This window comes from Urocitellus parryii, chromosome 3 (assembly GCF_045843805.1).
Source record: "Urocitellus parryii isolate mUroPar1 chromosome 3, mUroPar1.hap1, whole genome shotgun sequence".
NCBI lineage: Eukaryota > Metazoa > Chordata > Mammalia > Rodentia > Sciuridae > Urocitellus > Urocitellus parryii.
In genome coordinates this window covers 198,616,084-198,628,513 of record NC_135533.1, presented here as the reverse complement: position 1 = coordinate 198,628,513, position 12,430 = coordinate 198,616,084, and the positions used below count along the sequence as shown (strand labels likewise).

At 34.7% G+C, this 12,430-nt stretch overlaps 1 protein-coding gene across 3 annotated transcripts; it reads left to right on the top strand.

Annotated features, from left to right (window-relative positions):
• Window positions 1-224: 224 nt before the first annotated feature.
• On the top strand, window positions 225-10,051 carry Higd1a (HIG1 hypoxia inducible domain family member 1A). Of its 3 annotated transcripts, none has more exons than XM_026408086.2 (4): window positions 225-333; window positions 5,131-5,249; window positions 8,081-8,215; window positions 9,233-10,051. In XM_026408086.2, exons 2-4 carry the CDS (start codon window positions 5,153-5,155, stop codon window positions 9,280-9,282), a joined length of 282 nt encoding a protein of 93 aa, XP_026263871.1. In that variant the 5' UTR covers window positions 225-333; window positions 5,131-5,152; the 3' UTR covers window positions 9,283-10,051. The 3 variants fall into 3 exon arrangements, with proteins under 3 accessions (XP_026263871.1, XP_026263874.1, XP_026263872.1); XM_026408089.2 differs by lacking the exon at window positions 225-333 and adding an exon at window positions 340-594; XM_026408087.2 differs by lacking the exon at window positions 225-333 and adding an exon at window positions 787-884.
• Window positions 10,052-12,430: the final 2,379 nt, after the last annotated feature.

Genomic DNA, 12,430 nt, shown 5'->3' with positions numbered 1-12,430 from the left:
TGAGGAGCCTCAGAACCGGTTCCAGCAACCAGGGAACAACCCAGTAGGAACTCTCAACTGTGAGGCCTCACGTCTAACACGCACTAGGCGCAAGAGCCAGGGACGTGAGCCCCGCCCGCCCGCGACGCCCCAGCCAATCCGGAATCCGCTCCGGTAGCCTCACGCGCCGTGCTCACACGCACGCAACGCGGGGACACGACCCTCCCCGCGACCGGTTGCCAGTTTCTGATTGGCTGGGATGGGCTGTGGGCTGGAGTTGGAGTAGCCGCGCGGACGGGGCGCGCGGACTGGGTACACACGCCGGTCTGGTGGTGAAGGGTTTTGTCGCTTTCGGTAAGAGGAACGTAAGGCCGGCATTATGAGTCGGCGCACCCGACGGCGGCCCCGGAAAAAGCGGGCAGCGCTTGAATGGATCTAAAGGATCTTGGGAGGTTTGGGGCCGGTGGCTGAAGGGGAGCGATGGCCGGGGCAAGGGAGGAACGTGTAGCTGGCGGCCTCGGGTCTCGCGGATCGTGGGAAGGAAGGGTCGGTAGACAAGGCCGGGTCCTTTCGGCGAGCGGATGCGGAGGCAGAGAGGATTGAAGCAAGAGAAGTGTGAGACCCTGGGGCCCTGGGGAGGGGATGCTACTGGGGCCGGTTGTGGGGAGGAGGAGCCTGAGCATGCCCTGAGCTCGGAACCGTGTTGGGATCCGGGGCTGAGGAGGGATAGTGAGCGTGAGCGCTCCGGCCTTGGAGCCCTGACAAGGTCACGGGAAGAGAGAGGACAAGAGGGTGAAAGGTTGAGGAAAGGGCGTGAAACCAGAGGATCTTCCAACCTAGATCTTCCCTGATTCCCAGTCCGGTGTTTCCTTCCATCCTTTGCGACCCTATCCTACGCCGTGAAGGTGAGAAGGCCTAAGGCCTGATATAAACCATCTGTAGCAGCATTAAAATTTCTTTCTGACAAGTAAATCTGCCAGTTGGAGGTTACAAATGCGTAGCGTGAGTTCAAAACTGTGAGAAGCCAAAATGATTTAGCAGTATTATTCGCCTTTCGCTTTTATTCTTGGTTGGAAGGAGCTCTTTCCTTCTTCTGGGTAATACCCACCAAAGGAATCTATGCTTCAGAAAGTACCAAGGCACTTTTCAGTGTGACCGGTTTGATGGCAAAGTTCTGAAAATTGAAGTAGTTTAGCACAACACGAATTCGAAGTCCTGTGTAGCAGATACTCTCATACTTTTTTGTGCACCAGAATCATTTAAGGGGGCCTCTTTAAATACTGATTTGTTGGGTCCTGTCCCAAATCATCTGAGTCAGATTTTTCAGGCTGGGGCGTTGGCAGCCATTTTAAACAAGCTGACAGGTGACTGATGCAGAATCAAAGTTTGACACATTGTATTAGATCATAGTTACTCTGACCAGATCCTTTACATCACCTTATGCTAGGCAGCTCATTTTCCCTTTCACCTCTTGTAGTAGTAGTAAGCTTACAGAATAATTGGTGTTCTACAAACTGAATATCTTGTTATCATTTCCTCTTTTTGTCTCTGCTCAACTTTCTGGCAAATCTGGAGTAATCACTGTGGGTGAATGAGATACTAAAGGAAAATTAGTGGAAAAGATGATTGAAAATCAAAAGAAATAAAAATTGTTGGATTAGTTAAAATCACTGAGGGAATAAGACTATTTAATGTAGACATGCCTTAAACAATTTTTTACAATTCAAAGAGAGTGTTGTGGGTTTTAATTAAAGAATGTACTTTTATTTTTTCAGATTAAATTTGTACCAGCATCAATAGAATGATGGTTTAGTAATCTCTTATCAATCCAAAAGAACCCTGGAATCTATCAGGAGAGCTGGATCTAATCCTACTATTCTGATTCTATTCTCCCTGAGATGTATTCCTGGTTTTGAGCAATTCATATAATCCTTCAGGACCCTTTTCCCACCTATAAAATAAGGGTATTGATAATCATCTGGTGTGTGTTGCTTTCAAATTATATGATTTGTGGTTATTGACTTTGAAACTTTAAGAATGACATTTTCAATTTTAGTAGCTATAAATCATGAATACTTGGGAAACTCTAGATGGCATTAAGACAATTATCAAATTTATATTCAGAAAGTATTTTAGGTATAAGAATATATAGACTACATTAGATATATCATTTATAAAAATAATAGAGATATAATTTGAATTTAGAACAACAACTCTGTTATATGTGTTAGATTTTTTAATATTCATCTTTACTGACTTTTATCTCGAAATGTGTACATGATGTGTTCCGGATCAGAGACAGATAATCATTATTTCTTTTGTGTGTTTTATATATATTTAGTTGATGAACACAATACCTTTAATTTATCTTTTATGTGGTGCTGAGGATCGAACCCAGTGTCTCACATGTGCCAAGCGAGTGCTCTACCACTGAGCCACAGCCACAGCTCCTAATCATTAGTGTTTTAAAGCAAATAATAACCACAAGGTTTTCCACACCCTGATCCCCACCCCCACCCCCCTGAACTGGGGATTGAACACAGAGGGGCTCTATGGCTGAGTTATATCCCCAGTCCTTTTTTTTTTTTTTTTTTTGGTGGGTGGAGGGTCTCACTAAATGGTTGAGGTTGGCCTCGAACTTGAAATCCTTCTTCCTTCTCCAGAGTCACTGAGATTACAGGTGTGTACTACTGTGCCCAGCCCTACACCCTGATTCTTACTGCAAAGCTTCTCTCAGAAAGCTAAATCAAATATCCTACTCATACAAATTTCAGAGTCTGTATCATAGACAAGGAATGGAAAGTGACAGACTTCGTCTGTTCTTCTTTGTATATACAGTAAAGAGAGAGTTATCTCCCCCCTTCCTGAAAGGAGAAAACCTTTTTGCTTAATGGACCTGTGGATGATTATAGTCATCCACATGTGAAATAATTAGAGGAAAACACACCAACTTTCTACATTTTAAAGTCAATAGTCAAGTGATATTTTAGATTGGGAATAATTAAGGCAAAGGAGGAAAACGTATCTGCCAAAGAAAATGTATTGTGGTCTGTAATGGTTTTGTCTCTTGAGGCTGCAAGAAACCAAGACCTTAGCTCATCATTTATTTTTTTCATAGATATATATGAATAATAAAATAAATTAATGTGGCTGTGGCTCAGTGGTAGAGCACTAGTCTCCTACACACGAGGCCCTAGGTTCGATTATTATAAAAATAAATAAAAGAAAAGTAAATAAAGATAAATATAAAAATAAATAAAATAAAGATAAAAAAAATTTAAAGAAAAAGAAATTATCACTTAAGTATATACAGTTTGGTTTTTTTCATACTGACTGATTAACTCTACAAATACATATAACTTATTTTTAATTGTTGAGAAACATAACTTTTAATCAACAAACATTTTGTGGTGTACTTATTCTATACAGGTCGTTACAGTAAATCATGGAGATAGATACAGAAAGTATAGGATTGCATAACCAAAGTACATATTATAGACTTAAAGAATCAAAGAGGACTTTCCAGAGGAAACTAGTTAGGATGCAAACCTGAAAAAATAGGGGTTAAGAAAGTTTCCGAAGGAGATGAAAAGTGGGGAGAGAGAAGAAAACTGTCATAGGAAAAGGAATCAGCTTTTGCAAAGGCCAGAAGTATAGAGAAAATCTAAGAGATTTAATGTCATTACAATGTGGCATTGAGAAAAAAAGGTGGAAAGAGGATTTGTGATACACACAGTTATATATTTGAGAAGTTTATGAATAGGTATGAAGGCAGCTAATAAACATCCCAGCCTAAAATAAACTCAGTGTTAAATTCCTCTGTTTAGTTCTTCAAATCAAATCTCATGTCTTTTCTTTATGAAACTTCTCAAGCCTTCTTTAGACATCACTCCTTTGAAATTCAGTTTTGTCTCTTACATTATTGGCAATTAATCACATTTTCACTTCTCTTTTTAAATAGTACTTAGTTTTTGAACCATTAGTTCCTTTAGTATTTAATATTTATCTCTTTAAATATACCAAGCATTCTGGACCTGGACCTTATTAAGCCTTATATATAATAAAATTTAATAAGAGTTTATTCACTTTTGAAATAATGGAATACCAAAAAAAAAAAAAAAGTCTAATTTGAATTTTCCCCTGTAAAGTTTTCTTCTTTGTTAGATGGTTCTTCTCAATGGAGTGGGGCTTTGAGGGATGAATTCAATTCTCAAACTAAACATGCCCTTGATGTACTATGAATTGAAATGCATTCTGCTGTTGTATATAACAAATTAGAACAAAAAAAAATAATTTAAAGAAATACTAAAAATACCACCCCCTTTAGAATTGCATTTTCTTGAGGGCCCTTACTGCCATTTATCCTGTTCGAATAGCAAATTGTTGATGAGGGCTTCTCTTATTGAAGGGAGTGTGATGCACATGAGAAATTCAGAAGTGAAGGTAGGATTTTATATGGATAATGGGATGGTCAGAGCACTTAGTATTGTGTTTGACTTCTTTATTTTATCTGTAGGGTAAAGTTTATGGGCAGTTCAGATAAGTGTCAGGCTGGTCACTTGCTTTTTTGGGTACCATTAAAGGAACAATATAAGAAAAAAGTAGTTTTAAAAGGAGCCATTTCTAGCAACATTATTTAAAATAAGTCTTTGTCTCTAAAAGGAATAAATAATAAACTAGGTAGAAAATCTGGCTATTTGAAATAATCTTTAAAAAATCCTACCATCAATAGCAGAGATTAGTGTAATACAGTGGAAATATTCAAAGGTGGCATGTTGGAGTTACCAAATCAGCATTTGAAGGCAATTAAAACTGTGTTTAACTATACTTTAAAGTGCTTAATAGAATTTCCAACATGATATTGAAGAGTCAGTAGGAATTATCACTTTGTTTTGAATACTGTTTTTAATAGTATGATGACATTTAAAAGAAATTGGTTGTTTGTGAGAAAAGGTAAAATTATGGAGTAATAAATATATACAACTCTAAAGATGGCTATAGATTTAAAATAGTAATTTCTAAAAATATTTTTCAAAGTTCATGAATAACACATATCAGGTTACTCATGGAAATTAGGAATATTTACATTCATTCAGGTATTGAATAGTGTTCTAGATGCTTTTATAGAACCTCATAGAAATTCTCTTTCAGGAAGTTTCTTCAAGCAATCACTATGTCAACCAACACAGATATTTCTCTTTCTTCATATGATGAAGATCAGGGATCTAAACTTATCCGAAAAGCTAAAGAAGCACCATTTGTGCCTATTGGTAAGTTGGACTTCGATATTCTGATACTCAATCTGCTATAAGCTTAAAACAATGAAAGCATGATAAGCTTATTCATTGAGCACATCCTAAAATAATTTATTTTCAAGTATTTTTTATTATGTTATTGAAATATGCCGAATACAAAATTCTTCTGTGTGTATTCAGACATCTTATCTTATTGACTCATATATCAGTGAGGAGTTGAGGAATCCCAAGTCTACCTTCAGGCTCAATGACTTAGCAAGACTCAAAAGATTCAAAAAAGTATTAGAGTCATGGTTATGGTTTATTATAGCAAAAGGTTATAGGTTAAAGTCAATAAAGGCATGTGAGATAAAGTCCAGGAGAAACCAAGCATAATGTTCCAGGTATCCCCTCCCAGTGGAGTCACACAGTGACATTTAATTCTTCTGGCAATGACATGTGGCAACATATGCAAAGTACTGCCATCCAGGGGAGTTTACCAAGCCTTGGTGTTCAGGTTTTACTGGGGGTGAGTCACATAGGCATGCAGTCCCTTGGAAGACATAAAATACAAAACTACGTGATCATCTCAATTGAAATCTTAAAATCAGTGTATTAGAATCAAGTTTATTCCAGAAATCAAAAAGAAATACAAATTATACTTTTAGATTTGAAACATTAAAAACATACCCTTTAAAGTCAGAAATAAGACAGGAATATATGTGCACACTATTATTGTTGTTTGAAGTTGTATAAGTACATGAAAAAAGCTGTACATACTTTAGGAAGTGGGGTGTGTGTGTGTGTATTTTTCCTATACAGATAGTTACATATAGTTTTATGTGTATAACTATCTGTATAGGAAATCTAAGAAAATAAGTGAAGAACAACTGAAATCAATTTCATGAATGCCTCACAAAACATCTAGGAATATTTAAGGCTTACCTAGAGAAATTAAAACTACAAAATTGTATTTAAGGACACAAAAGGTTTGAATGGAAATTGATAAATGTACCACATTCTAGGATCTCCATTCTCCTTAAATCCTTTCTCATTTCTAATGGTGTCTTTTGATTTTCTTTGTCTTTGGTTAGTTTTCCTAGAGCTTGTACTCTTGATCCTTTTCAGTGCTAATGTAATTGCTTGAATTTCCTAATCTCTCAGGTTTTATTTTAACCTCCATACTCAAGTAGAAGTACTTAACTTCTCAGTGGTTAGTGGTGTGTATATATGGCTATTTTGATAGCTAAATTTTGATTTTGTGTTTACAATCTTGGAATACAGCCTTTCTGGAATTTGAAAGTTTCTTTGTAGCCTAATACATGTTCTCATTTTGCCAAAGCTTCATAGACATTTGAAAGAATAGGTGATCTCTATGTTTTAAATTAAAATATTGAATTTTATTTATTTTAAAATATTATAATTTAGTAAAGTTATAATGACACCATTTAATTTGGTCATTTTCTAATAGAAACATTATTTTTCCCATTTTTGTCATCTTCAAGTATGATATGCCTTATGTTGCTAACAATTTTTTGCTTCATTTATTTTGTTGCTATGTTGATTAGATTATTTAAAGTTTATGACTACTTTTATAAACTAACCTTTTATTATAAAATGCCTGCATGTATGACATAATCAGTGCTTTTTAACCTAGAATTCTACTTTGATATTAGTATTGACACCCCTGCTTTCTTTTTGTTTGCATTGCCTAGTCTTATCTAGGCAAATTCTTTTATTTTTAACTCTTTAGTGTAAATTAGTTATGTCTCCTGGAAGAATATGTCCAGGTTTTGTTTTTTTAATCTAGAAGAGGACATTAACCTATGTTGATATTATTGTAATAAGTTCTCTTAGTTTTGTTTCTACTATATACTTTATTTTCTGTTTGTTGTGCTTATTGTTTCGTTTGTTCTTTTATTATTTTTTTTTAATGTTTTGGAAGTTCAGCTATTCCTATACTACTGGTAGTTAGTTTTACAATTTTAATTGGGGTGTATTTTTTCACTTACTTCAAAAGTTAAAATGAACGTTCTAATAATTATAACTTTAATATCAGATTATTAATTTTTACTATTAATTTCCTCCATCACACCCAGGTATTTTTCATAGGATTTACTAACTATTGCTTACCACCATATCTCACACTCTGTTTATTTCTTTCTCACTTATTAATTTCTTGAACTGTCTTTTTTTTTTTTATTTCCTCAAGGTTTTCTATAAGTACATGGGTGATTACACTTTGAAAACATCCAAGATCATGTCATTCCTGAATGTTTTTTTGTCTTCTAAATGATTGAGAACTTGGCCTTGCATAGAATGTTAGGGTCATTATCCATTTAATTCAAACTCTTAGTATTGCTCTATTGCTTTGTCTATGCAGTGCTATACTTTCCAGTATAGTATCTCAGATTTTGAAGTATATAGGCAAGATCTCTCAGTGCTGGTAAAGTATAGATTGTCTCTGTGATATTAAGTTATTGCCTTTAGGAAGAGCAGTAGGACAGGAAGGAAGAGTTATAAACTCATTCCATAATATATAAGACATTGAGCATATTTGTTGTGTTTTAATAATCATTAGCTTAATTCCTATTATTCCCTGATACGCCTTTAAAAGGACTTTATTTAGTGGCTCCACAAACCACATTTTAAAAAATAACCCTGACTTTCTGAATTTGCTAATGTTTGCTATCAATTATAGATTTTTGGGTTCTAGGGGGAAATTTTTTTTAAACTGTTATTTGTGTTCAGCTAATTAATGATCTGATAAATTATAGAAATAATAGAAAAGACATTGATTAATGTTAAAATCCTCTTGGTCCCCTTCCTCTATGCATCTAACATATTTACAACTATTTGTTTTATAGGAATGGCAGGATTTGCAGCAATTGTTGCATATGGATTATACAAATTAAAGAACAGGGGAAATACTAAAATGTCCATTCACCTGATTCATATGCGTGTGGCAGCCCAAGGCTTTGTTGTAGGAGCGATGACTCTGGGTAGGTTCCTAAAGGAAATTTCAAATTTGTGGTTTCCCATTAATGTATTTCTTTAAAAACAAAACAAGAGAGGTACTTTTAGCAGACCTTGAAGCAGTTTGAAAATACAAGTCATTTTCACCTAAAAATTGAATTAATAAAAATAATTAAAGTGTGATACAGTTTTACTGTCTATGATATATCCTATTAAGGTTTTAAAGAAAGATTTAGGTTTTAAAGTCTATCATTGAATTTATAATTTCATTGAAGAATCTAGACATGCAAATAGGGTTGGTAGTAACATCAGTTTTCTGAGAAAGACCTGATTGCTATTTTACTGAGTTTTTAAAGATGAAAAAGATTTTTTAAATGTTTTTTTAAATTTTTTTATACCTTGATTTGTTTATTTTTATGTGGTGCTGAGGATTGAACCCAGGGCCTCGCATGTGCTAGGTGAACGCTCTACCGCTGAGCCACAACCCCAGCCCTTTAAAATGTTTTTATATATATGCTTTGGTTGGCATTATAATTTTTTTTCTGGCAGGGAGGCTACTGAGGATTGAACTCATGGGCACTCAACCACTGAGCCATATCCCTAGCCCTATTTTGTATTTTTATTTAGAGACAGGATGTCACTGAGTGCCTTGCTTTTGCTGAGCATGTCTTTGAACTCATAATCCTCCTGCCTCAGCCTCCCAAGCCGCTGGGATTACAGGTGTGGGCCACCACGCCTGGCTATAATTTATTGACTATCTGGTGTTATGGCAACATTATGACTCCTTTTAAAAATGCTAGATCAATATTCGTTGATCTTTAAAACAAATATTGTAACATTGTGATATATTCATACTAGCCTTGAGAAATTATATATATAAAGAGTTTTAGAAATTTAAATTGTTTAGGAAAATAGGATCTTATTCCTTTTGTAAATATTCTGTACTAGCAAGGGTACTATTTTTAGCTATTCTGTGAATGTTTTGTATTTTCTTACTATTGAAGAGAATATTTTAATACTTAACTAGCATTCTTTTTCTCTAGGTATGGGCTATTCCATGTATAAGGAATTCTGGGCAAAACCTAAACCTTAGAAGAAGAGATGCTGTCTTGGTCTTGTTGGAAGTGCTTGTTTTTGTTATGTTAAAGTTATATGTTTATGTCAAAAAATAAATCCCTTGAGTGGGTTCAGGCTGTAATACGGTATTTTGAATATGGCTTCTTTTCTTGCCCACTTGATTTGCCTGGTTATCAAATTATTAATGACTTCATTGACTGGATCACTCAGGGAAGTCAAGTTAACATAAAAGAAACATACACTGGATAGTGTTACAACACTCACCTTCTTAAATGCTTATGACAGAAATTACTTCTAAAGAAGACAAAAGGCCAGGCCTGAATTACTCCCAGTTTACTACAGAATATCATACACATATTTTGAATGTTGGGTGGGAATCCTACTTAACCCAGTTAATTTAACTTTTTTCTACCTGCCTTGTGAACTGGTTTAAGAACTTCAGTTTTTTAGTGTTAGTTGGCTCTTAAAGAACTATTTTACATTTCACAAACGTGCATGAAATATAACTTGTAAATCTTCCCACAACTGAAAGAGAGAGAAGAAGGGAGGGAGAGTGTGTGTGTGTGTTTAAACCATACCTGGAAAGCTCACAACAGAACTGATAAAAGTAGTATTTATTTCAGAATCACACTTATAAACATAATAATTTAATTATTGGTTCCACTTTAGCTCTTTTATAATTGCAGAATTATATTTTTGCTGTTGTATTAGAATAATTTTTAAATGTTATCTTGAAAGAGAAATATGTATTCTAAGTGCTAATACAAAGGTAAATTAAGAACGCCGTTTTAATGTGTGCAGTATATTTATTTTCTCTGTATGAATTGCAAGTGTTAAACAAATTACCTAAAATGGAAGTGATTGCTGGTTTTGAGCAAGCTGGTCTGGTCAGACATTATACACAAGCTTTGGTAAACTACAGCATGCTTTAGTATACTTGTAAAATTCCTTTGTCTAACCTGAACTTACATTCCATGGTAATAACATGGTATATGTGTTGTTATTAAAATAACGAACACATCAAATGTCTTGTATCTGTTTGTTTGGAAAAATAACTCATTCTTCAATTTACTCACTCAGTTTCACCAAGGGAAAAAATCACCAGGTTCCAAGAAAAAACGATGTTTTATGCTTTTTGTAGGAACTACCATTTAAGAATACCTATGAAGTGGAAATAATAAATAATATATATTCAATATTTACTGTGTCACACATGCTCTAAGAACTTTATTTATATGTGTCACTAAAGCTTCCTAACAACCCTAAGAGGTAGGAACTATTATTCTTGTTTCACAGTGAGAAGACTGAGGCAAGGATAGCAGAAGCATCTTGCCCAAGGTCACACAGCTAGAGAAGGTTTTAAGTGTGGGACTAGAACCTGGGCAGCCTTGCTGAACAGCCAGTATTCCACTATATTATGCTGTCCCTAGAACTGAGCAAATGGTTATTTGTGTGTGTGTGTGTGTGTGTGTGTGTATGTGTGTGTGTATTTCTTTTGATTGGATGGATTGACTTTTTCTGTAAGAAGAGTAACAATCTACTATTTTGGAACTTTTTTTTTTTTTTTTTAAGAAAATCCCAGGATGATAAGTAATATGGTTGATACCAACTGGTATTAGGTACTTGAAATGTTGGCTGATATAAGATTAATGCTGGAATTACCTGGACTAAATCAGAGTTTTCTCAGTCTTTTCCTACCCATGAAATGAGAGTTTAGACTAGAGAACTTCTGTGGTCCTGTCTAGCTGATAGGTCATTATGAGCTCTAATTAGAAACTATTTTTTTTCAGCTTTGGATAGATAACAAGGTGCTCGTAGGCAATCTTAGCAATTGTTTTATGAAAGATAAACTTTTTATAAAGTTTCAGAAATTTGTCCTCCCCCTTTTTTTTGTAGCTTACTTTAATTATATTTTGCTATTTAGGTGAATTTTAAGGTATTTTAATATAAGATATGCTTTCTTTTGTGGGTAGTTTTTTTTCTGGCAGTTGTAACATTCTTTGCAGCCACTAATAATTTCATATGAGCAATTTCTTTTATTTTTTTAGTGTTTTTGCTACTATGGATTGAACCCAAGGATTTTTACCACTGAGCAATAACTCCAGTTCTTTTTATTTTTTGTTTTAAGACAGGATCTCACTAAATTGCCAAGGCTGGCTGGCCTCAAACTTAAAACTCTCATGGGTCACAGTGATTACAAGCACACATCCCTATGCAGCCATACGAACCATATTTAAAACTAGTGTAGTCTCCCCTCCACCTCTAATACTAGCCAATATTATCTTTCCTAAGAGTTTTCTCTTGTACTGTTTTAAATATGCTTATACTTCTATTTGATGTGTCAGTTCAGCTTTTAACTGATAGGCCTTGATTGCCAACCATTAGAGATTACATGACCAGAGAACTTATTATATCCCATGCCTTCTTTCTCCTTACCTTCCAGAGTTTTATTAGTTGTTTCATTTCTACATTGTGGGAATATATAATGTTTACATTCTGATCTGCCATTTGCACACTTCTTTCTCTCTAGTTCTACAATTTAAACATTGAAAACAGACAAACATTCTCAGTAATCTCTTGGTTGGCAGAAATTAATGATAGTTTTTTAATAGTTTCCTCAGAAAGACATATGGAAAAATTCCTCTAAATTTTTGCATATTTGAATATTTTTATCTGTAACCTTTACACAGTAAAAACAATTTAGATATAAAATTCTTAGTTTACATTTTTCTTGGGAATATTGTAAATATTGACATAGAGAAGCCTAAGTCTTGTGAAATTTCCCCTAAAATAAGGGATTTTCTTTTTTTGCTTGGCTGCTCAAATTCTTTAGTAAGTTCAGAACTTCAATTATACTAGTTTGGTGTTGATCTTTCTATGTTCTCTATGTTTTCAGAAAATTGTCATTTTACTAGATAGGTAGGTACCCTATTGATTTTGTTTAATTATTAACTTGAGAATCATTTTTCTAGACAAATGGCAGAGGATTGTGAGAGAATAAAGATGAAGTGTTGAGATGATAATGAGCATTATATGATCAAGAGAAAATAAGTGGGAGTGCTTTCCTGAAGGAGGGAATGGTAAATAAGTTGGATGAATAGGGTGGAAGTTCTTGGAAGTGGCTCAAGTGGCTGTGATACTGTGTTTTATTGGATGGGATCCTG